The sequence below is a fragment of the Gobius niger genome, assembly GCF_951799975.1.
Source record: "Gobius niger genome assembly, chromosome: 1".
In the NCBI taxonomy this organism is placed as follows: domain Eukaryota; kingdom Metazoa; phylum Chordata; class Actinopteri; order Gobiiformes; family Gobiidae; genus Gobius; species Gobius niger.
In genome coordinates this window covers 52,868,695-52,889,995 of record NC_136852.1, presented here as the reverse complement: position 1 = coordinate 52,889,995, position 21,301 = coordinate 52,868,695, and the positions used below count along the sequence as shown (strand labels likewise).

Here is a 21,301-nt window from a genome sequence, read left to right as displayed (position 1 = left end):
ACTCAGAATGCCAAACAATACTACAATGACTTACGTTTTGAGACGAGACACTACAGAAAAACCTTTGGTATGAACTGTATCCAGATGTGAAACAGACAGCATCCTTAGCAGCTTTTGTGTAGCTTAAAATTATATCTCCCTTTGTTATAAAGAGGGACTTGATGGTATTTTACATGAGATCCTTCACACCATACCGTGAAGTTATTAGAGGTATGCTGCCCTAATATGCATGCTGACGCTAACCTTCTGATCACTGTATTACCAATACCCTTTTTCTTAACGGGGATCGGGATATGAGCACTTTAGTGAGATATATATTGTGCCTTGAGCTTGTTGGTTATACCCACCCTTTGTCTTAAAAGTATTAAAACATTCAACAGGCAATGTTTGGAGGACTACCCAATGATTTTGAAGAGGTTTTTAATGCAGGCTACTTTTTACCATAGACATATGCTAGACTAGCGCTAGCCTGGCACCACTGACCTCTTCAAATATAAGGACTGCAGGAATTTAAAAAAAAGAAATATATATATATATCTCCAGAAATCAATAACACTCTTGATCCTGAAATATTAAAACAGTCACCCCGTGCCCTGTAGTGTCTCGCCTTAAACAAGCTGACTACATTTATTGGTCAGAGGCAGGTAGAGGGACGTCAGTATCACTCAGGGGTTGTTTGGCAGCTCTAACGAGACTCCACTTTGAACTCCCTGTACTCTCTGCTCTTTTAATTGGCGTTGATTCGGTGAAAAGCTGATGTTCTCTGACAAGCCGGGCAAATGACATGCATTGCTGATGTCATTTCCTGCTGTGAGCTTTGATAATTGCCTCTCTGAACTAAAGGGGGTCCCTTTCGCGTGGGTCGGAATGGGGAATTTATGCAATTATCAAGCCGCTTGTCAGTCAGCCTCTCCGCACAAGCGCAGCGCACTTGTGTAGTGGGTGTTTTCGTCTCGGGGTGTGATTGCACATTGTTGTTGGTATTGAAGCGGCGGTTTGGGATAATTGCAGCGGCGGTTTTCAACAAATGACTTTAGCCACCGACATAAAGCAATCAAATTAATAATGTAATATGTTGTGACCACAGGCTATTAACAGAGAATGAGCCATTGTAAATCTAAGTGGGGTGGCAGGGCATCAGATCCTCAGAATGGAGGAAGGTAAAAAAGTCTTTAAAGTATGATTATCTAAAGAGTTACTTGTTATTTGTGACTTGTATGAAAGATAAAACAAAAATACCAGTACTACACTTGATGGGCTTATGTACTCAGTCTTTCTTTGGACAATTCAGGAGTAACGAAAGGCCCCAGTGCCAGCACCTCAGGAGTCGAATGATCTCAGTGGAGAGACAGATGTTTGATTTTAAACAATTCCGAAATTGTTTGACATATTGTGTTTCGCTCTCTTCCACGAAGCCGTATCCCAGACCAACGCTTGCACGATACCTTTTAACATGGAAACGATGACACCCCGAGCACTGGTATTAATAAATGCTGGTGTTTTCACTGAACGGGAGGAAAAAAACACAATTCATCACGCTCAAGATGTTTAGATCACGCAACACTTAAAAATGCTTCACAAATGCGGTCAAAACGAACATGCCGACATGTATGACCCTTATCGCAGGTTGTTAGACGTTATGATTTGTAATGTTGTTTTCATAGATGCACAAAGAGTTATGAAATGTGAAGTAAACAAAATTCAATAACGTGTGAAATGTTAAGGCCTTGTCTAAAAGGCGGTTCCTTTGCAAACGTTTAGTCACAGATTGTAAACTATTGAGATTTGACTACATTTATAGCTTGAATTCATGGCACATTTTACTGTGTTTCATCAAAGGTTCTGCTTTTTAGACACGGATGAGTGGGTGTGCATTTTTCAATATTTTATGTGCAGTACTGTACAAAAGGTTCAACATGTGGTTTTAATACACCTTATGATGTAGAGGCACCTGGAGGCAGTAGACCTCTGCCAAGGCACTGGTTCTTTGTGCCCAAACCTCACTCAAAATATCTTCCGAGTCACATTGACCATGCCATTGGACCATGAAACTGCTTAAAGCTTAGAAAAACAAAATAATGATGGCGTGTCCAAGCTTATTTTTCATTTGGGTGGCCAGAGAGGCTCTTAGTTATGCAAGTCTTCCTCTTGATAATATACATACATGAGTTTGTTCTCATTTATAATTTCCCCATATTTGTTATACCTTAGTGATAACGTTCTGATTCCCTAATACACTGCCTCACCCAGGTTGACCAATCAGATTCTTAGGTTCCCATGTTACCCCCTGGCCACCCCGTAGTCACGCCCCTGGCACCACCTGAAACAAAGTCATTCATCTCGGATAACCTTACAGCGTCGGTAACAATTTGACTTAAACTTTTGCACAGTACTGTACGTGTAAAAACGCTCCGCTTGCTTGTTTTGCTGACACTCTTCTCGCCCCGGCCTCCCCTATGTAGCAGTACCCACTTACCCTCCAGCCAACCACATGTATCTGGAGGTGGTCATCTACTGCGTGGGCTTCTTCTTCATCGCTATCATGATTGTCTTCGCCATCATGGCAAAGATCCGTGCCTCGTCCAAGAAAAGTGACTTCAACAGCCAGCAGGCAGTGCACAAGCTGGCCAAGCGACTCCCGCTGCGCAGACAGGTAACAGAAAGTAGATAGGGGGTTTGCAGAACTACTTCATAGCTTAGGGCCTTTGTTGTAGTTGGTTTAGGGTTTTTCTTATGTTTATTGATGGCTATTTCATTGATAAAATTCCCTCTATATTTCCCAAAATGTCTCAAAATTGTTTGTTTGGATCTGATAATACAACTTCAAGTTAAAGTTGATCACATAATAAGCATAGCCCCAATTCTTTTGGTTGATCCTATGGCTTAAACCAGTTTATACATTTATACATTAAGATAAATTGAATCCCCCCTACAACCACAGTTTCAGCTCTAGTCCCAAATCAAGACATAATCTGGTCAAGTACATTTCAAAATAAACACTTAACAAGCTACTTATTTTGTTCCATAATATATATTGCATTTTTGCCTCTCGGTGTTGTTTGTCCATACTTAGCATAAATGTAACCACTTGTCCATCAGGTTGGTGAGAGTAAGCGCAGTAAGTTCTCTACAGTTTCCCTCTAGTTCAGCAAATACTTTGACAAGCGGCTGATGGACGTCCCGCTTCGTGAGAGTAATGTCACTGCTCTTTACATTAGGTCTCTGTGGAGTCCAGCAACTCTATCCACTCCGGGGTGATGCTGATGCGCCCATCCCGCCTCTCCTCCAGCGGCTCCCCGATGTTATCCGGAGTGTCCGAGTACGAGCTGCCCCAAGACCCACGCTGGGAACTGGCCCGGGACAGGTGCGTGTGCATCTTGTGATGATAGAAGGAGATTGACAGAACTGGTGAAAGAAAGATGTCGTAACTTGAATACATTTCCCTTGAGATTCATTTGTCCAAGTAGCGGAATGACCATAATGAATATATTTCCTCATCGACAAGGCTGCATTTTCAGACTGTGCCGAATGTATCCGTGCGTTAATGTAGTTTTCATGTCGTTCCCACTTAAGGCTTGTACTTGGGAAGCCCTTGGGTGAAGGCTGCTTCGGTCAGGTGGTCATGGGAGAGGCTCTGGGTCTCGATAAGGAGAAACCAAACCGAGTGACCAAAGTGGCTGTGAAAATGTTGAAAGGTACGTTTCTGGTTAGTTTTGTTTCCGATGTTGAATGAAATCTGCCATGTTAGGGTGTACTAGAAAACGTTAGCAAAGATGAAAAGAGTCAGTTTCTTATAGCAGGGAATAAGAGGCTAGCTGCACTAAAATTGCACTGACTTGATATGAGTGTTTGGTTATCAGCCAATGAGCAAATGGGAACACAGAATGGAATTTATGAGGACTCTTCACCTCTCGTTATTACACAGTGTTCATTAAAACTCTGCAGAGAGAGGGGCGAAGATGGAAGGAAAGTGTCCTTTATAGCCTTGTTCTCTAAGTGGTTTTCTCGAGGGCGTTTTCTCCACAATGGCCAACAGCTTCCCTGATAATGTACTTTCCTTGTCATGTTTACTCTTACTTGATTTTTTTTTGTTTCTTCCCTCCCCCGCAACCATTTTATGAATTTAGTCCCTAATCTGATGCTTCTCCCGCTCTCCACAGCTGATGCTACAGAGAAAGACCTGTCGGACTTGATTTCTGAAATGGAGATGATGAAGATTATCGGGAAGCACAAGAACATCATTAATCTTCTTGGTGCCTGCACTCAGGACGGTGAGAGCAGATGGGGACATGACCTACACACCTTTGATCACATTACTTAATGCTTCGACAGTGGCAAATAGGTCGCACTCACGTGTCACCCTGACATACTAAAGGCCCGATGGATAGGTTTTCAGTTTTAGTAGATTTTTTTTTATATTTCTTTCAAAAAAGTATCTTAGAATTGCACTGCCCCGCACTCCATCTGAAAAAAAATATTGTTTACTCAGGAAACTACTACAACGTGGAACCACTAACTACATTTCAAGACGTAGCATGCCAGCAGCATAAATAAGCTGTCACACTTACTAATCCATTTTCTTGGAGAATGAGTTGACCTCTGTTCAGGCCATTTCTTTTCTTTCATCTGTGACTGAGCCCTGTGTAAAATACCCCTAATCTCTAGTGACTTATAGTAGTGGCTGGATACAGTAGACACAGACTTCTTCACTTAAAGGGATATTTCAGGATTTTTGACATGGGGCCTCATTTCCTAGTTATCCAGAGTGTTGTTGATTTCTGGATACATATATTTTTTAATTCATGCAGTCCTTATATTTGAAGAGTTTAGTAGTGCTAGGCTAGCGCATGTCTATGGTAGCTAGTAGCCTGCATTAGAAAACCTCTTCAAAATCATCGAGTAGTCCTCCAAATGTTGCCATATATGATTTGTAGAAAGCTCCTTTGTGAATTCCACGTGTAGTAATGCCGGCCGCAGGTAAACAAGCTACTGTAGATCCGGTAAACTAGCAGATCACTCTGCCGCTGCGTAGCTTACAACCAGGAAGCTGATGCTGCTCAAATATAAGCACTTTAAAATGCAAAATGGTTATATTTAAAACAAATATTTAGTCAACACAGACATTTATATCGGTAGTCTGGTGTTATAAGAGATTTGCCTCAGGTGCACTGTGCTTGGGTAAGACTGTTTTTAATGCAGGCTACTAGTTACCATAGACATGCGCTAGCCTAGCACTAGCCTAGCACCACTAAACTCTTCAAATATAAGGACTGGTTGAATTAAAAAAAAGAAATCTCCAGAAATCAACAACACTCTGGATAAATGGGAAATGTCGTTTCCATAAAAGAAAATATATAAGATGTTAATGCATTAACTAATATTTATTATAATCATTATTCTTGACAGGTCCTTTATATGTGATTGTGGAGTACGCCTCTAAAGGGAACTTGCGAGAGTATTTGCGCGCTCGCCGACCTCCGGGACTGGAGTACTGCTACCAGCCAGACCAGGTCCCAGTGGAAAATGTGTCCATTAAAGACCTGGTGTCCTGCGCCTACCAAGTAGCTCGAGGCATGGGGTACCTGGCCTCCAAAAAGGTAAAAGGATCTAATAATAACACGTCTGACCGTAGAACTTATTTCATTTTGTGCGCCAGTATCACATTAAGTGACAGAGCTAAGCCGCAGATTTCCGGCACGATTAGGTCTAATAATGTTGTTTTTGTTGCTTTTGTGCAGTGCATCCACCGAGATTTGGCCGCTCGTAATGTTTTGGTAACGGAAGACAACGTGATGAAGATAGCAGACTTTGGCCTGGCAAGAGATATCCACCACATCGATTACTATAAGAAGACCACTAATGTGAGTCCCTGTTTCAGTTTTGTTTTCATATTCATTCATTTATTTATTTATTTGACAGGGAGGATGCAATTGGACAGTTACAAATCAATGTTTGCAGCTGATGCATTTATAGCTTGTGTCAAACTCCTGTCACTCCTCACACATATGGGTCAACAACTTGTTTGCATTTCATACATACTGCATGTTCTGTCTATTGCACAGAGGTTGCCATAATAACATGGTAGTGCTGAGTTATTTACCTTATACTTTTCAGGGTCGTTTACCAGTCAAGTGGATGGCACCGGAGGCTCTGTTTGACCGGATATACACGCACCAAAGTGATGTGTGAGTGTCACATGTTTTTGTCGTTATGGTTCGTTCGCAAAGGGTTAAATACTCAGACATCTTTCCTGTCCATTGCTGATTTGTTGTGTCTGCAGCTGGTCTTTCGGGGTGCTGCTGTGGGAGATCTTCACCCTGGGGGGCTCTCCGTACCCGGGGGTCCCAGTGGAGGAGCTGTTCAAGCTGCTGAAGGAGGGTCACCGCATGGACAAGCCTTCCACATGTACTCAAGAGCTGTAAGAAAAAAACATGACACAACTTCTCCTGACTTTTTCACACTGCACTGCTGTTCATAGTTTGCATGCAACTAATGCAATCAATTTTAGACGCTTGTCACTACCAGACCAATTTTCTTATTAGTTCTGGTAACAAACTCTGAGTAACTACATACTGTACCCATTTGTACTCTGATTCACTGTGGTAAAAAGAAAATACTAATTTAGAGCATGACATTGAGATTGGGGCCAGAGATTAGCAGTAAACCGTGTGATCCAACATTTGGGTCAAATAATAATTTCTGTTTTGGCTGTCTGACTTGCCAGCCAAGCTACCATTAAAGACAGTTCTACTAATGAACGAGTAATAAAAAGATTGATGATAAAGCCAAGATAAGTGAGACTGATGAGGAAACTGACCAATACTGACTGGAGCACTGTGATTATCTACACCTAGAGAAAATCGGCCCGGGACTTTTGGGTCAAGACCAGCCCTATAAACAGTCAGTCATAGTTAATGCAATAGTCGAGGCCATTAGCAAAACAATGAGTTCTTCAACTAAAACAATATTAGCTACAAAACCCAGGACAATAGCTGCATGTTGTTTCTGCGGAATTTAAGCTAACGCCTCCGAGCTCTCACAATTTTAATCTAGTCATTTACAACTTGCTGGAGCATTTGTAAAATTACAAAATAATTTTAAAACTCGCGTTCCATTAGGGAGGTTCCTCTCTTGACTGTGACACAAATAAACTTCTAAAAACCAACCAAATGATCACACTTTAGATTTGGGTAATGAAATGGTAAACTAACCACGGAGTTAGGGAGGTGTGGAGTGAAAATAGAAGTTTCAAAAAGGCAAACGCTTTGTAAATCCTTTCAATGGAAACCAGAGGCTATTTCCAAACTGCACGAGGGTCCGGAGAGCGGGTCACCTGACAACTTCCAACATGCACTCTTTGCATGCGTCTAAAATGTATAAAAATAGAGGCCTTAGGTTCTGTGAGGATCCACAGATGACTCATCACTTAAATTGGCAAATATGATGTGAGAGGCATGAGTAATGTTATATCCGAGAGGCCATTGCTCATTAAAAGAGATGATCTGGGAACCATAACTCAAGAAAGTTTGCCAACGGAGGGGTATAAAAGGTTCCAGATAGATTTCGAGGATGAGTTGTGTAATTGCATCTAAATAAAGCTCTGCAGGCCTATAGGACTTGACCTTTCTATTGTGAGCCGGTGTGGTGCAGTAAGGCCTCATCTGGTCTGACCGGCCCAAAAGTACGTCGGGCCACCGGGAAAACTCCCAGTGCTCCCGATGGCCAGTCCAGCCCTGCCGAGAGCCAATGAGTAGGACTCCGCTCCAGCACTTGACATTTACCGAAATGCTGACATAGTTCTTTAGGGCCAACTTCAAATTCCAATGAAGAAGAAAAAAAAAAGAAAAACACTGACATCTGCTCTCATTAAACATTGCATTTTCTTTGGCAAAGGAACAGAATCGATTTTCTTTCCTAGTTTCCTTTTCCTGAGGTTGTACAATCCCCAACTGGTCTATCACTCAAACCTAGACTTTCTTGACATGAGGAAAAATATTAGGATCTACTGAGAAGCTTTACATCGGCTCTCACAAGGTTTCAGTATATTGTGCCGGCAGTGCTCTCTTTAGGTAAACTAAACTGATGTCATTGTTTAAACAGTCTTAATAATGGCGTATCAAAAAACTCCCAAGCGCCTAGCAACACAGCGATTCCTCCTTCCATTGTTTGTGCGACTGCCAATAAAACAAGCTCGAGCACACTTAATAGCACATGCTGTTCTGTGATCTGAAGCTACCATTTTAGCCACTGCGTCAGATATAAAATAGAAAAACAATGAAATGGCGATTGAGGAGATAAGCATGTGTTAATTAGTAACGTGGTAATTCAAATGTGCCTCCCCGTTGTGACATTGTGTTGTTGTCTGACGCTGTGGCAATGTAAGCCTCTGCCTCAGCTCTGACTAACTGACCCATGGTTGATAGACTGTGCTTCATCCAGTCACAACCTCAAGTGTGGTTAAAGCTTGAGTAGTGCTTTTTGTTCTAGCTTTAAATGTTTGTTAAGAATGCTCCTAGAGTTGTGTAATTGGTAATACGTACTACACACAGCTCATCTCTCTCAAGAGCTCTTTACCCCATCTGCAAATGTAATGAAGTGCTGCTCCTCTGTAGTATTAAAGCGCTTCTATTCTGTTTTATATTCTCTAGTAAAAAAAGGGAAAAAAGAGCGACAAAAAATCAATAAATAATAAGAAAACGTGACGAAATATCAACGAAAAAAAGGAAAAAGCACAAAAAAGTGACAAAAACTTTGCGACATAAAAGTTAGGACCACTTTTGTAGGTCTTAGCTTTCAAACGAGGCATTGCATTGTGGCTCTCCAGTCGAGAAGGTTTTAGATTTGAGTAAAGCCGCACTGGAGAAAATCCGGTCAGTTCAGGCGGGGGTTAAAAGGTTAACATGGCGCCCCCTGACTTTCATCCCAGTGGCCTCTGACGTGCTATGTTTTATTTTAAGTTTCTGGTAGAATTTCACTGCTGATGGATTTGTCTCCATGGTTACATATACATTCGATCCAGAAACCCTGAAAACATGAAATATAATGGGTGGATGGAAAGCAAAGGCGCCATGTTAACCACCCATACAGCCACGGGGGTCACTGAAAGGTCAAACACGCATTAATATTAACTCTTTTTTTTGTTCTTTTTTCCAATTAAAAGTTGCATAATTCACCTTTAAGTTATAAAATATACAAAGACTTTCTGCAAGGAATGTTAAATGATTTCATTCTTTGCAGGTATCTGATGATGAGAGATTGTTGGCACGCTGTCCCTTCTCATAGGCCAACATTCAAACAGCTCGTGGAGGACTTGGACCGCTGCTTGGCCATGTCTTCAAACCAAGTCAGTACCACACCCTTCAGCGCACCTCACAAGGACAGCATTCATATTATTAATGTATGTTCCGCCTTTTCCTCTAGGAGTATTTGGAGCTCTCTGTTCCCCTGGACCAATACTCCCCCAGTTACCCCGACACGCGCAGCTCTACCTGTTCCTCCGGAGAGGACTCGGTCTTCTCCCACGAGGCCAGTGCCGAGGAGCCCTGTCTGCCAAAGTTCCCTCCTCACTCTAACGGGGCAGCCATCAAGAAACGCTGATACCTCATCTCCAAACAGGACATTTCGTAGCCGGCCCCCTGCCTTCCTCGTGCGGTCCATCCTCCCAGTTAAAGAAGCTAAAACAATGATGTACTGCTAAACACAGACCTGGATGAACTCATTGGATCATATGGGCTGAGCACTGGTGCTGCCGTTTCTTGGTTCTCGGAGGGGATTTTTTTTTTATTTTTTTTTTGGCTACAATGCGAAAAGGGCACTTTGATTTTGGACGCGTATACTTGGACATTGTCAAAAAAAAAAAAAAGAGAGAGACGACTTCTTGACATTTCTCACTTCGGGCATTCCTTGGATGAAACTAATCAAAGAGACTGATTAGATTGATATCAGGTTTTTGACTTGCGTTTCCCGTCATCGGTCTGCCCATATCAAAGGACTCAAAATTGCTTTTCTTCATCAACATTGTGTAAATACAGTTAGAAAATTATAAATATGAATATATATTTACACGTTACTCTTATTTTTATTACCATTCATTGATTTATTTCTTTTGTACGAGGATGTGTTTGTTTTTTTGAATATAGATGGGGGCAGTTGTTACACGATAGGATATATGGCCAGTTTGCAGCTTGATTCCCCTGAAATTTACCCAAGTGCGTTATCAAGTATGGAGAAAAACATATACTTTTTAAGCTATAACTTCCTACGCTTTTAATGACACAGCCTGTACTATAATGTATGTCGTTGTCCGGGTCTTAAAGGGCACATATCATGCATAACTGGCTTTTTGTGGATTTTAACCATGTCATAAAGCTGTCAAAAACATACCTGTTGGAGTATTTGACTTGAATTTTGAACCATCCTTTCTACTTTAATTTGTTATTTTTCTACTGCAAACAAACATAGCCCTTTCCATACACAGAAATCATAAGCCACAATTATGCATGATGTGTCCACTTTAAGTTAGCTTTTCTTTGTGTACGTGCGTCTGTAGAGCGATAGCAATAGCCATTTTCTCCAGTCAACATCATGCACTTAACATTACCGTGCATGGCTTTGTGTCATTGCGTTTACCTTCTACTGTAAAAGGAGTAACACAAGTTCAATTCACTGCCATATAACCTCTGACGCAGGGTTGCCGAACGCGCATGTCATCGTAAAAGGATTACATTAAATAAAATGCTATTGAAAAACAAACCGCTACAGCTTTCAGGGTTTGAAGTCCATAAACAGGCCTATAAATATCCGATATGCTTGTCACTGGGGGTGCTTTATGTTTACGAAGATGAAATACGTACCTTCTGTTGCGCCATGCTGCCTGATTAGATATGGTAATGCCTTGCTGACATCATACACCCAGAGTTGGCCAAAGCAGTAAACATGTAATTTACGGGAGAGCGAGTGGCTTTGGCAAGGAGCTAGAGCTACACTTAAAACTATCAGCCCGACCAGCCTTGATGTCCGTGCCCGTCTCTGGCCTCCTGCCACTGGTCGATGCATCACCTGGAGTGTGGTCTCCGCGCAACGGGCCAAAAAAAAGGAGACGGTCCTTGTCCCACTTTGAAAAACAAGCTCTCACAGTGGCAATGTAGCTACAACTTTTCTTACCCGCTTTGTCGGCCATAATTCAATTGTAATTAAGGATCATTTTATGCTTTATTAATGCATTTGAGTGTGTTTCTGATTAAGACACGATTTACGCTCAGTTAAGTCATAATTTTGTTCAATTTAGATCTATTTTTAGACACATACGCCCTGATTTCATTTGTATCTAGGCCTGGTGGAAGATCAAACATTTTGTGAAGTTGTACTGGGTGCAAAATAACTGCCTTTTTTGTTTTTTATACTGATTGCACATTGGCTCATTAGTTAATGCATTTTAAATTCTTATTAAACCTTGATTTATTTATCCAGGCTTGGGATTGGCACACTCACTGCTCTAGTTTCTGATTCTTATTAGCTGGATTATACGAACGAGATTATAAACACTATGAAGCAAGTGAGATCAAATGCATATGGGAACGTTTTTTTAACACAGACCTCATACCTACTGAAAAAATGACTTTATTTTTATGCGAGACATATTTTCAAGACGTAGAAACGCGTGGTAATAAAAGTACGCATGTGTGTGCAGTGGCTGAGGTGACGATGAAGAGCTCTATGTAAGAATAGAACATACAGAAGCACCAAGGCTGTATAACCTGCTAATGGCGCTATCCACTCGACGGCATTATCACATCTGACAGATGGCACAAGGGAAGTTTAGTGGAACAAAGGTCTTGGGCCATTTGTAACCTTTTCTAATTAACCTCTTTCAAAACATACCTTCTGTGTTTTTATATTTACAGCGGCTATTATTTATATTTGTGTGATCCTTCATTTTCAGCACTTGCCCCTGACCTGATACAGCGCCCATTCAAAGCTGCCATATCAGAGTTTTCTCATTTTCAAACCAATTACTAGTCGTATAGAGTGAAATACATCTTTGCCCCCTATATGTTCATGGTAATAAAGTGACAGTCACGTAGCAACCCTAGAAGTAGCGCCGATGCTAAAAAGAAATGGTTGCTGTAAACATACCGTGCTTGCTCTGCTGCTTGAAAGGTGTAAAATGTGCTCGTAAACTAATCCGGGTAGTAGGAATGCTTTTCTAAAGTCAGGAATGCGCATGGAAAATCAGGTATAGTGCTTTAAAAGTCTGTGCCTTCACCAAACTCATTCTCTTAATTTTAACCCTCAAATTGCCTTCACTATACTGTAGATTTGTACTTGCTGGTAGCACTTTTTGGGCTTTATTTTAAAACTGCTTCACTCTCATCTGTGTCAGCTTAGTGTGAGTCCTGTCATTTGGAATTTTATATACATAAGCCTTTTCAATATTTTGAGGTTTTATAACACGTGACATACTGGGCACTGCTGAGATATACAAAGGTATTTTAAACAAAGCTCAAAACTGCATCTATTTTTTGCCAGGAATGCACTTGTTGATTGTTTATAGCCTCCGCGTTTGGGGAGTTGGGCGGTGATTAAATCATTATCAGTGGAGGAGATGACAGGAGAAGTGGCTGGCCCGTGTTATTTTGGTGAGAGATTGGCGGCTGATGAGTGAAGTATGTAAATTGATTTGGGAATTCAGGAATCTCGGGCATCTGAGGCGGCAGTACTGAGAACACGGTGGCAACAATGAACCTGATGCCCTTCATTGTACCAGCTGCGCGCATAAAAACTGATTCAGGGTCATACTGTGCAAGAGTCTTAAAAGTTCCACAATCAATCTTCATGGATTATCATCTTGCACGTTTAGAGCTGCAACAGGCACATGCATAGCTGTGCTCAAAAGTTTACATACCCGGGCAGAATTTTTGTTTTTGTTTTCCTTTTTCAAAGAATATGACACAAGGTTATTTTCACTATTGCCCCCTTTAACATCAATGGAGTCTTTTGTAGTAGTTGTGGATGAGGTCTCTTTTTTCTGATGGTAAAGCGGCCCGTTCTTCTTGGCAAAAAGCCTCCAGTTCCTGTAAGTTCCTGGGCTGTCTTGCATGAACAGCGCATTTGAGATCTCCCCACAGTGGTCAGGACACTAAGATGGCCACTAACGGGACCTTCACTTTATTCTGCTGGAGCCAGTGGCATCAGTGAACCACCTCCGCACACCTCCATATGGGGCACTTTTTTGTTGTCAACAAGGTCTATGATGGCCTATGGTGAAATTCTGCCAGGGTATGTAAACCTTTGAGCACAACTGTATTTCAACTGTTAAACTTCTTGGTTACTTTTTTGCTTATAGATTTAGAAGAAGAGCTTTTGTTTGTCATGAATAACTGTGAAATTGCATAGATCAGATGTAGGGTTATACACCGGCATTATTTTCGTATAACCGCACAGTTAGTCCGGCAACAGTTAAATCACGTACTATATCAGTCCGCTGTAGCTGTTTCCATTGTAACGAGAAGCAATTGAGCTGGAACTAGTTTCAGGTCAAACAGCTTAAAAAGTGAAATAACTCCTGCCCAGAACTTAAAGGACTCCCCTATTCCATTTCAGACTTTATGTATAGATTTTTAGTTTCCCTCTTTTTGCACAGAAAATGTTTAAATGTTGAATATGAATCCTGAACGGCCAATCTGAAAACCTACACAGGTTCAAGAAAGGCCCCATCCAGCAGGGGATAGTGGGTGCTGCACAACATCGAGCAGACGATTCACTTTGAAACCTCAGAAAGGCATTGAAAGAAACTGAATATTGATCGCTTATTTTAATAACAATACGTTAACCAAATACTGACGCAATGTATCCGATACAATTGTTTGTACCTCGGTATTTATATGCCCTCACTGTGGGCAAGTTATTAAAACGCAGAAAATCATATGGGAATTCCTCATTTGTTGCGTGTGAGTGATTGATACGAGCCAGATGCGGAGCCTGTTTCCTGTGCCTTGTTAGACGCATAGCTTTGTGTTTTTGTTTACCAGAAAACGTCTTGATTTATTCTGAGCACTGCCTTATTACTTCCAGGTTTACACAAAACCCTGAACCTCAGTATTACTCACTGACTCTCAATGCTTACTGACAACCATGACAGATGACCCGCCCCTCAAGTCTGAGCCTCCCCTTTCAGGACAAGGGTATTAAATCAAAAACGGCCTCTTTTTTTTAGGGTGAAAAGTAGTTGTTGACGTCACTGCTGCCTGTTTTTTTGCCAGTGAAGTGGTTATTTATGACGCAAGAGAGTGGAGGGAGGGACAGTGATGGGACACCAGCAGCAATAACAGTACAGCGTTGGCGGGACCGTCCTGCAAGTGATGCCTTACTGGCCCGCATCCATCTTGCAAGGTGAAGGGAGACATTTTTCTCGTCTTGGCAGAGGAAAAAGAGAGTGGTAAACCGCAGACAGACGAGCTCACAGTGATTTCAAAATACTCAAGAGGAATTTAAATTTTCTGTTGTTTGCCGAGTCTGACAGGAAGCCAACCCATGTCAACAATAGAGCTGACGAGGGCATGTTTGGCGTCTAAATGCGGCGGCTGTGGTTTTGGGTGTAGCACAGAAATATTTTTAATGATCTGAAATATGTGACACGTAGAGTCCTGGTTTGGCCCCTTTGAGACTGGGATGGCAGGTGGTGATTTTTGGACGAGTCCTCAAGGGTTAAGAGTCGGGACAGTAGTTTTGGAGAATGCTGTCTCTTTCACTGACAGGACTCTGATGGTGCTCCTGCTTTGGGACATGGCTGAAAGAGGGCACGTCCCGGTCGAGGCCTGTCACTCACGGTGTTATTGTGTTGTCTTCTGCAGCCGCTTTCCCGGACAAAGCATTGTATTGAAAAGATGATAATTTACTTGAAAATCATAGTTGCTTAGGTTTTAGATCAAATGATGCAGCGACAGAGAGGCTAGGTTTGGACTTGTCTTGAAAAGATTCTTTCTTTTCTTTCGTTCGTATTTTGAACATGTGAGCAACACAACACACCTTTACAAAATTTTAAACGTAAAGGCTGTTACAAATCAAAAAGACAAAAGCAAACTTGTCAGTTCCCTTGAAAAGCCAAATACAAATGCACATGTCCAAAAAGGAGTGAGGAGAAGTTTAACTTATTTAACCCCACCCCCTATTCAACATCAATTTCCTGTTCCTACATAGCTTCTCAAAATTGTAAATATAGAAAGCCTTTTTTTTTACTCCAAAAAATGCTCAAATTAATAATTTATTTGTAATGTTAATTCAAGCTATTGGATCATTCTTATTATTGTATAGTTATGAACAGTTAAAATTATAATTATGAGAGTTCATGTTTTCTTTTCAAGTAGCCCAAATCTTTCAGTGTAGACAACAAAGTGCATTATTGTAGACTCATCCCTTTATTTCTTCACATTTTTGTCTTGTGTGTATTCAAGATGTCTAGGTCTGCAGGTGTGGTCAAGTAAATGAGGGGAAGAGGACGTGTGGTGGCAATGGCCAGTGTTGGGGAGTAACTAAATACATGTGTTTAGAAAACTCATTTTGAGTAACTGTATTCTGCTAAAGATACACTTTCATTTGACAGTATTTACCGTTACTTTCCAAATATCAAGGGACTACATCATAGTGCTCAATCATTAAATTTTAGCTCCATATTGCACAACATTATTAAGAAAGAACGTTTAATGTTGATTTGTATCCTCCTAAAATAGAATAAAGATTTAAAACATCTTATGCTAGAGCTCATACAAACACTGCACATGTGTCACATGATGCTGGATCTGCTGCTCCATTTGCCAACAGAGTTAAAGAGTTCATCATTAATGGTAAGTGAGTTTATAAAGGTGTTCCAACAATCGTAGTCTTCATTTTTGTAATTACACGCCATATACTTGTAAATGAAAGTATTCCAAAAGTATTCTAAAAGAATACAGTATTGATGCATGTTACAAAATCGATTTTAAGGCAAGTATTCAGTATTCAGTAACTAAATACAATTTAAAAGTAAACTAGCTGAGACAGGCTTGTAGAACAGCTTGTGCTAAGTAGCAAAAGCAGTCAAAAAAGCAAAATAAAGCAAAATATTTTCGGGCGATGGGGCAGAGTTGGATATTACTCAATATCACAAGTTGTGCTGTGTTTTTCAGGTTACAATGTGTATCTTTAATAAGTAGATTGAGTTATGTGGGTGTCTTTTTTGGTTTACATGTACATGTTTAGCCGAGGGATCTAATGTGTGGGTGTGATAATGAGCTGAGATGAGTCATAGACACATTTGGAGTTGATTTTCTGGAATGGGGTTAAGGTTGTCTCTGTAGGGATTTCGGGGGTAAGTGTCAGGGGTGACAGTGTGACGCTAGTGTTGGTGGGACAGTGGGTGAAGCAGGGGATGCCTTCGTGGGTTGGGCCTTGTGTCTGTCCCGCCAAGGTGTGTGTCTGTGTTGGCGTCTGGACAAAAGCTGACGCCTCTGGGCCGGCCCCGCCTCTTTCCCACCAGATCGACTTTCTTGGGTGCTGGAATGAGAGACGCACCTCCTCCGGGCCTCGACATACAATCTGGGACTGTCAGAGCCTCTATCAAACAGGATCAACTGGTGCTGGTCCCACAGGCCCCGGGATACACCTGCACTCACATTCCTCCGACACGTCCCCGTCCCGAGAGTAGGATCATCTGTCTTTTGAGGCAGCTTTGGCTCAAGGGTGCAGTCGCTCCCCCTGCATTGTCCCGAATGAAAACTTAGTTAGAGGGCTGCAATGCACACCTTTGAGTTCAGAGAATTTTTCTGATCCCAAGAGACTGAAAATGTCAGGATGCTGATCAAGAGAAAATGTGTTTCCTAAACAACTCAAAGTATTTCCTTCAGTGGACGCTTTGTAGTTCTAAATATAAATAGCCCTATCTGCAATATCCAAATATAGAAGATCTCCCATGGTGCAAGACAATTAACAAATGGACCTATTTTTCATGGTAATGAGTTCAGATCAGCAAACCACTAAAAGGTGCAAAATGTAGGTTTTATACAGTCAAATAGAAAAGAGCTGGACAACATGTGTTCATGAGTTTATGGTTGAAAGTCCCCATTTGCAGCCAAAAACACCTTCTATAAATGAGTCCAATGTTGCCACTAGATTTGGCCAAAAACATTATGCTTCTCTGCCACAAATCTTAGTCCCTGAAGTCTGACAAGCTCAATAGAACAGCCCGTGTATATGGAATACTTTATTTGGCTGTTAAATCTCATGCAGAATGAGTAAATGTGTTCAAGTAAAACTCATGTTACAAGAACCGACAGGACCTTCTGACCTGGGTTTATTTCATCGAAATAGTCAGACTTCTTTAGTGTTGCTTCTCGGATGAGTAAGTTTTATGTTTTTAATGTGTTTACAAGAAATAAAAATCAATTGAACATATCACTTTGGTCCTAATCTAACTCCACAGGCTTCCAATGACACAAAAAATCCAATGCACAATCCCTCTCCTCACTTTCAAGGCCCTCTGTGACCTGCCTGACATGCTCCACGACCGCTACACCCCCCTGTTATCCAAAATTTACTAAATAAGAAAGTGCCTATAATACATTTCCCACAAAAAGTGTACCCAAGTTTAGTAACTCTCCACCCCCGTCTGTATAATATAATCTTTATCCTCGGCTCGTGTTGCGGCTGTTGAATGGGAGGACTTGGATCCTATAGCTCTCACCTGGAGGTTTCTTGTCCCATCGGTGTCAGCTCCTTGAAACTGAAGTCTGTGTGTGCGACAGATAAAAGAGGTTGAATCAGAGAAGTGGCAGTACACATGACTATAATCATATCACTCGCCCCGCGGCCATTTGTCTTTGTACTCTCTTTAATTGAATTGGGCGCGGGATGAGATTGGCTGGCATACCTTCCAGTGGCAGTGCTGCACTTAAGAGGCAGCTAAGCCAAGAGTCAGAGCAATTTGGGGCGGATGTTTTCTAAGCACAATTAGATACAAAAAGTCCTGCAGGTGTCCCACGGGCCACCCCTGTCCCCGTCCTGCTTTGCAGTTGTTGAAGTACATGCCCAAGGACTCAAACTTTATTGGCCTAAATAAAATCTTTTTCAACACTTAAATGGTTTAGTGTGGATCAAATATGGCTGGTTCAAAGAAAAGCTGTGACCAGCGCTTACGTGATTGATTTTTTTTACTGAATGTGACTCATCGGGAGGTTAACAAGACCTGAGGTTGAAGGCATTGAATCAGAAAATACACGTTACAGGTCAGATTGAAGAGTCAAGTTATTGCATTTGTGGTGAAACTATACAAAGTAGCAAAAGCAAGTATAATGTCTATAATGAAAATAATGTCAGGCTTCTATAGATTATCACATGACATAGTGGGGAAGTGGCTCGTGCTCTTGCCTTGCATCTAAAAGGTCCTGGGTTAATTTTCCGGACCAGGTGGGGCCTTTAGGGTTAGGTTTCCTCAAGGTACTCCAGTTTCTCCTAAAGCCAGGACTCTCCTAAAAAAGGAGATTGTGAATCTCAGTGAAACTTTCCTGGTTAAATAAAACTCAAATAAAAAGTCATATTTCTTTGATAAAAGCCATTTAAAAAAACAGAAGAGGACCCGTCTAAGTTTAAAAGACTCCTGGCTACCACCTAAAGGATCCTGCATACCATCAGGTGTACCTGCGCCATAGTTTGAGAATAGCTCTTTAAAGCGGCATTCAGGTAATGTGATCTTTGTAAGGTGAGCCTCAGCTGTGTGGAGAGGAAGGAGTTGTTATTGAGCGTAAACAGCCCTGGACTCGACTTTCCCCCCTCGCTCCTACCCCCGTCCCGACACCCCATCTCCCCTCGTACAGCGGTGTGGCGTCAGCTGCAATGAGCTCCAGATGTTGCCTGGCACCCCTCCACAGTCACGGCACTGGATGTGGTTTTGAAGGTAGTTTGGACACGCCACCCACTAGCGAGACCCAATGAAAGTTCCTCACAACTAAGAACTAGAGCGATTCTGTAAAAAAGGTTCATATTAATACACACATCTGGATACAGCCCAAAAGAAGAAAGTGCATGGGCCTTTACATGTGCATGTGTAACTTATTTAACATGCTTTGGATAAGTAACTATGGGAGACAATGGCTCAAAGTGCTTCCATGTGCTGTGCCAGATATGGAAATATCAACATCCTTTCTTCAGCCTCAGGCCTCCATCTTTTGTTCCTCTGTAAATACTTCAATAGGTTCATGTGGGCTGCCTTTGGTACCGCCGGAGTTGAAAAAGAAGCTGCTAATTAAACTTTCTAATAAGGATTATGCTTTAAAGGTGCTGTAACTGTAACGTTAACTTGTTCAAACAGTAGTGTAGAAAAAAGACAAAAAGTAAAAAGCACATGAGGAGCTTTAGACAAAGCTTTAATGTTATGAGCTTCACACTGAATTACTTTCCTGTGTAGAAATAATTGTGCTGAGACCTCCAATACTATTTTAATCTATCAATGCCTTATGATAGATTTTTTATTCAAAGATATTGTGTAGCCTTCAAAATATGTCTGATTGAATGAGGTCATTCTGTACAAGCTTCCAGCTCTTTAGGTGGATATGCACAAATACCACTCTCAACTTGGGCAATGGCTCCCCCTGCTGTTTACTGCATGAAAACAAGAACAAAACTACAAAAGTAAAATCTATGCAAAAGACTTCCGTTAAGAAACCAGACCTAAATGTGTTTTTAGTCAAAAAAGTTGTATTTATTTATTTTAATATAAAATGAGCATGCAAATGTGTGTTAATAGTCCATATTTACTGAAATAACAGCTGTATAAATGGTGTCCTTGAAGTTTCTTAGAGGAGCACTTAACTTCACCCTGTGTAATTGTCACGGAGGTGGTTTCAAGAGCTCCTGCAGATCCCCTTGTTTTGCTAACTGGTACGGGAGCTGCTGTCTGTTGTTCTTCTGAGAGCAGAGGGATGGACACTCCTGCAGAAGTAACTGACACACATCTGCGTGCCCCTTCTCTGCAGCCTGTGACACAAGAGACACAGTGGATTAAAAGTAAGCTTATACCTTTTATGTATTGTGTAGCTAGTGTAACATATGTAAAGTACCTTGTGCAGTGCGGAGGCCCCATCATCATCACACAGCAGTGGGTTTGCTTTGTGCTGTAGCAGGACTCTTACAACGTCCATATGACCACAGTAAGCCGCTCTATGCAGTGGGGTGGCTCCCCCTGGTGTCTGAGGAGATGCACACGCACCATTTACCAGAAGGAACTTGCACACAGCCAAATGGCCGCTTCGACTGGCATAGTGCTGGGGAGAATAATAAGACATCAACATGAGTGAAAGCAAAGAAACCAGTAATGTTCAGTAATTGGAGACACTGCAGGGAAAACATAATATTTAAAGTTTCAGGCTTTAGGCCAGTTTACTGTTTATTTGTTATTAGGAACCCCATTAGTGTGCTACTCTTCCTGGGAACCTATTTAATACATTTCCCATAAAATTATAAAATTGACCTACTTTTGACAGTACATAGTGTATAAACATTCACCAAAAGAATATCTTCCTAATCTCCACACTAATATAATTTATTGCTCCATTGATTTATATGGAAAAAAAATAACTTCAACGGCCATTGTAACATCTTCACCTACAGACCCACACACACGCAGCAAATTTTCCTTGTTTTGTTCTTGACAATATTTTGTTCAGAAGGATTTATCAATACCTATTGTTATATTGCCTATATTATTATTGCCTATAAAGGTTTCAAACTGGTTCCCCGTTTACCTGCAATGCCTCACCTTTATTTAATCTCCTAATTTACCAATGATGTGTATCCAGCACCATCTTTCATGTTTGGACTTGTGTCTTTTTGGATCAAAGACTTGACCCTTTCCAAGTCCCCATCCATTGCAGCTGACCAGATTCCTGAGAAGTCAACAGTTTAATTTGATACAATTATATCCTTAATTACATAACAAGATAAACAGCACATTGCAATGTAGCAAACCTCTTTCAAAATCCATCTCACTCAAGGTCTGGTAAACACTGGAGGATGAACCTGGGTGTGAGCAGCAGGAGCAGTGATCCCGATTGGATGCCATTGTAATAATGAACTCCAAACGTGTTCAGCTGAAATAACTCTCGCAGCTCTGTACAAGCAGTGTCATATGTGTTGTAAACCTGTAGCACAGTTGTCACTCACAACTTGCCATTGCAAGATCACAAACCAACCAGCAAACAACTATAGCATCGCTATCTTTGACTATGTATCTTTTTAAACGTGCATCATACCAAGGAGATCAAAATTCTACTTA

General features: G+C 41.3%; 2 protein-coding genes across 4 annotated transcripts in view; one reads left to right on the top strand and one right to left on the bottom strand.

The window, feature by feature from the left end:
* Positions 1-11,085, top strand: part of fgfr1a (fibroblast growth factor receptor 1a) — a 43,178-nt gene extending 32,093 nt beyond the window's left edge. For 2 of the 3 annotated variants that reach the window (XM_079557420.1, XM_079557419.1), the window contains exons 9-17: positions 2,463-2,653; positions 3,219-3,364; positions 3,574-3,695; positions 4,161-4,271; positions 5,407-5,861; positions 6,115-6,185; positions 6,281-6,418; positions 9,238-9,343; positions 9,421-11,085. In XM_079557420.1, the coding sequence (XP_079413546.1) occupies positions 2,463-2,653; positions 3,219-3,364; positions 3,574-3,695; positions 4,161-4,271; positions 5,407-5,861; positions 6,115-6,185; positions 6,281-6,418; positions 9,238-9,343; positions 9,421-9,597 (1,517 nt within the window). In that variant the 3' untranslated portion in view covers positions 9,598-11,085. The remainder of the gene's footprint in view (positions 1-2,462; positions 2,654-3,218; positions 3,365-3,573; positions 3,696-4,160; positions 4,272-5,406; positions 5,862-6,114; positions 6,186-6,280; positions 6,419-9,237; positions 9,344-9,420) is intronic. The other variant, XM_079557421.1, reaches the window with a different exon arrangement.
* Positions 11,086-19,720: 8,635 nt separating this feature from the next.
* ankrd39 (ankyrin repeat domain 39) lies at positions 19,721-21,179 on the bottom strand. Its single transcript, XM_079561803.1, has 4 exons — positions 20,995-21,179; positions 20,809-20,912; positions 20,088-20,291; positions 19,721-20,004 (listed from the first exon to the last, which is right to left on the bottom strand). The coding sequence occupies exons 1-4, from the start codon at positions 21,086-21,088 to the stop codon at positions 19,858-19,860; spliced, it is 549 nt and encodes a 182-aa protein (XP_079417929.1). The 5' UTR covers positions 21,089-21,179; the 3' UTR covers positions 19,721-19,857.
* Positions 21,180-21,301: the final 122 nt, after the last annotated feature.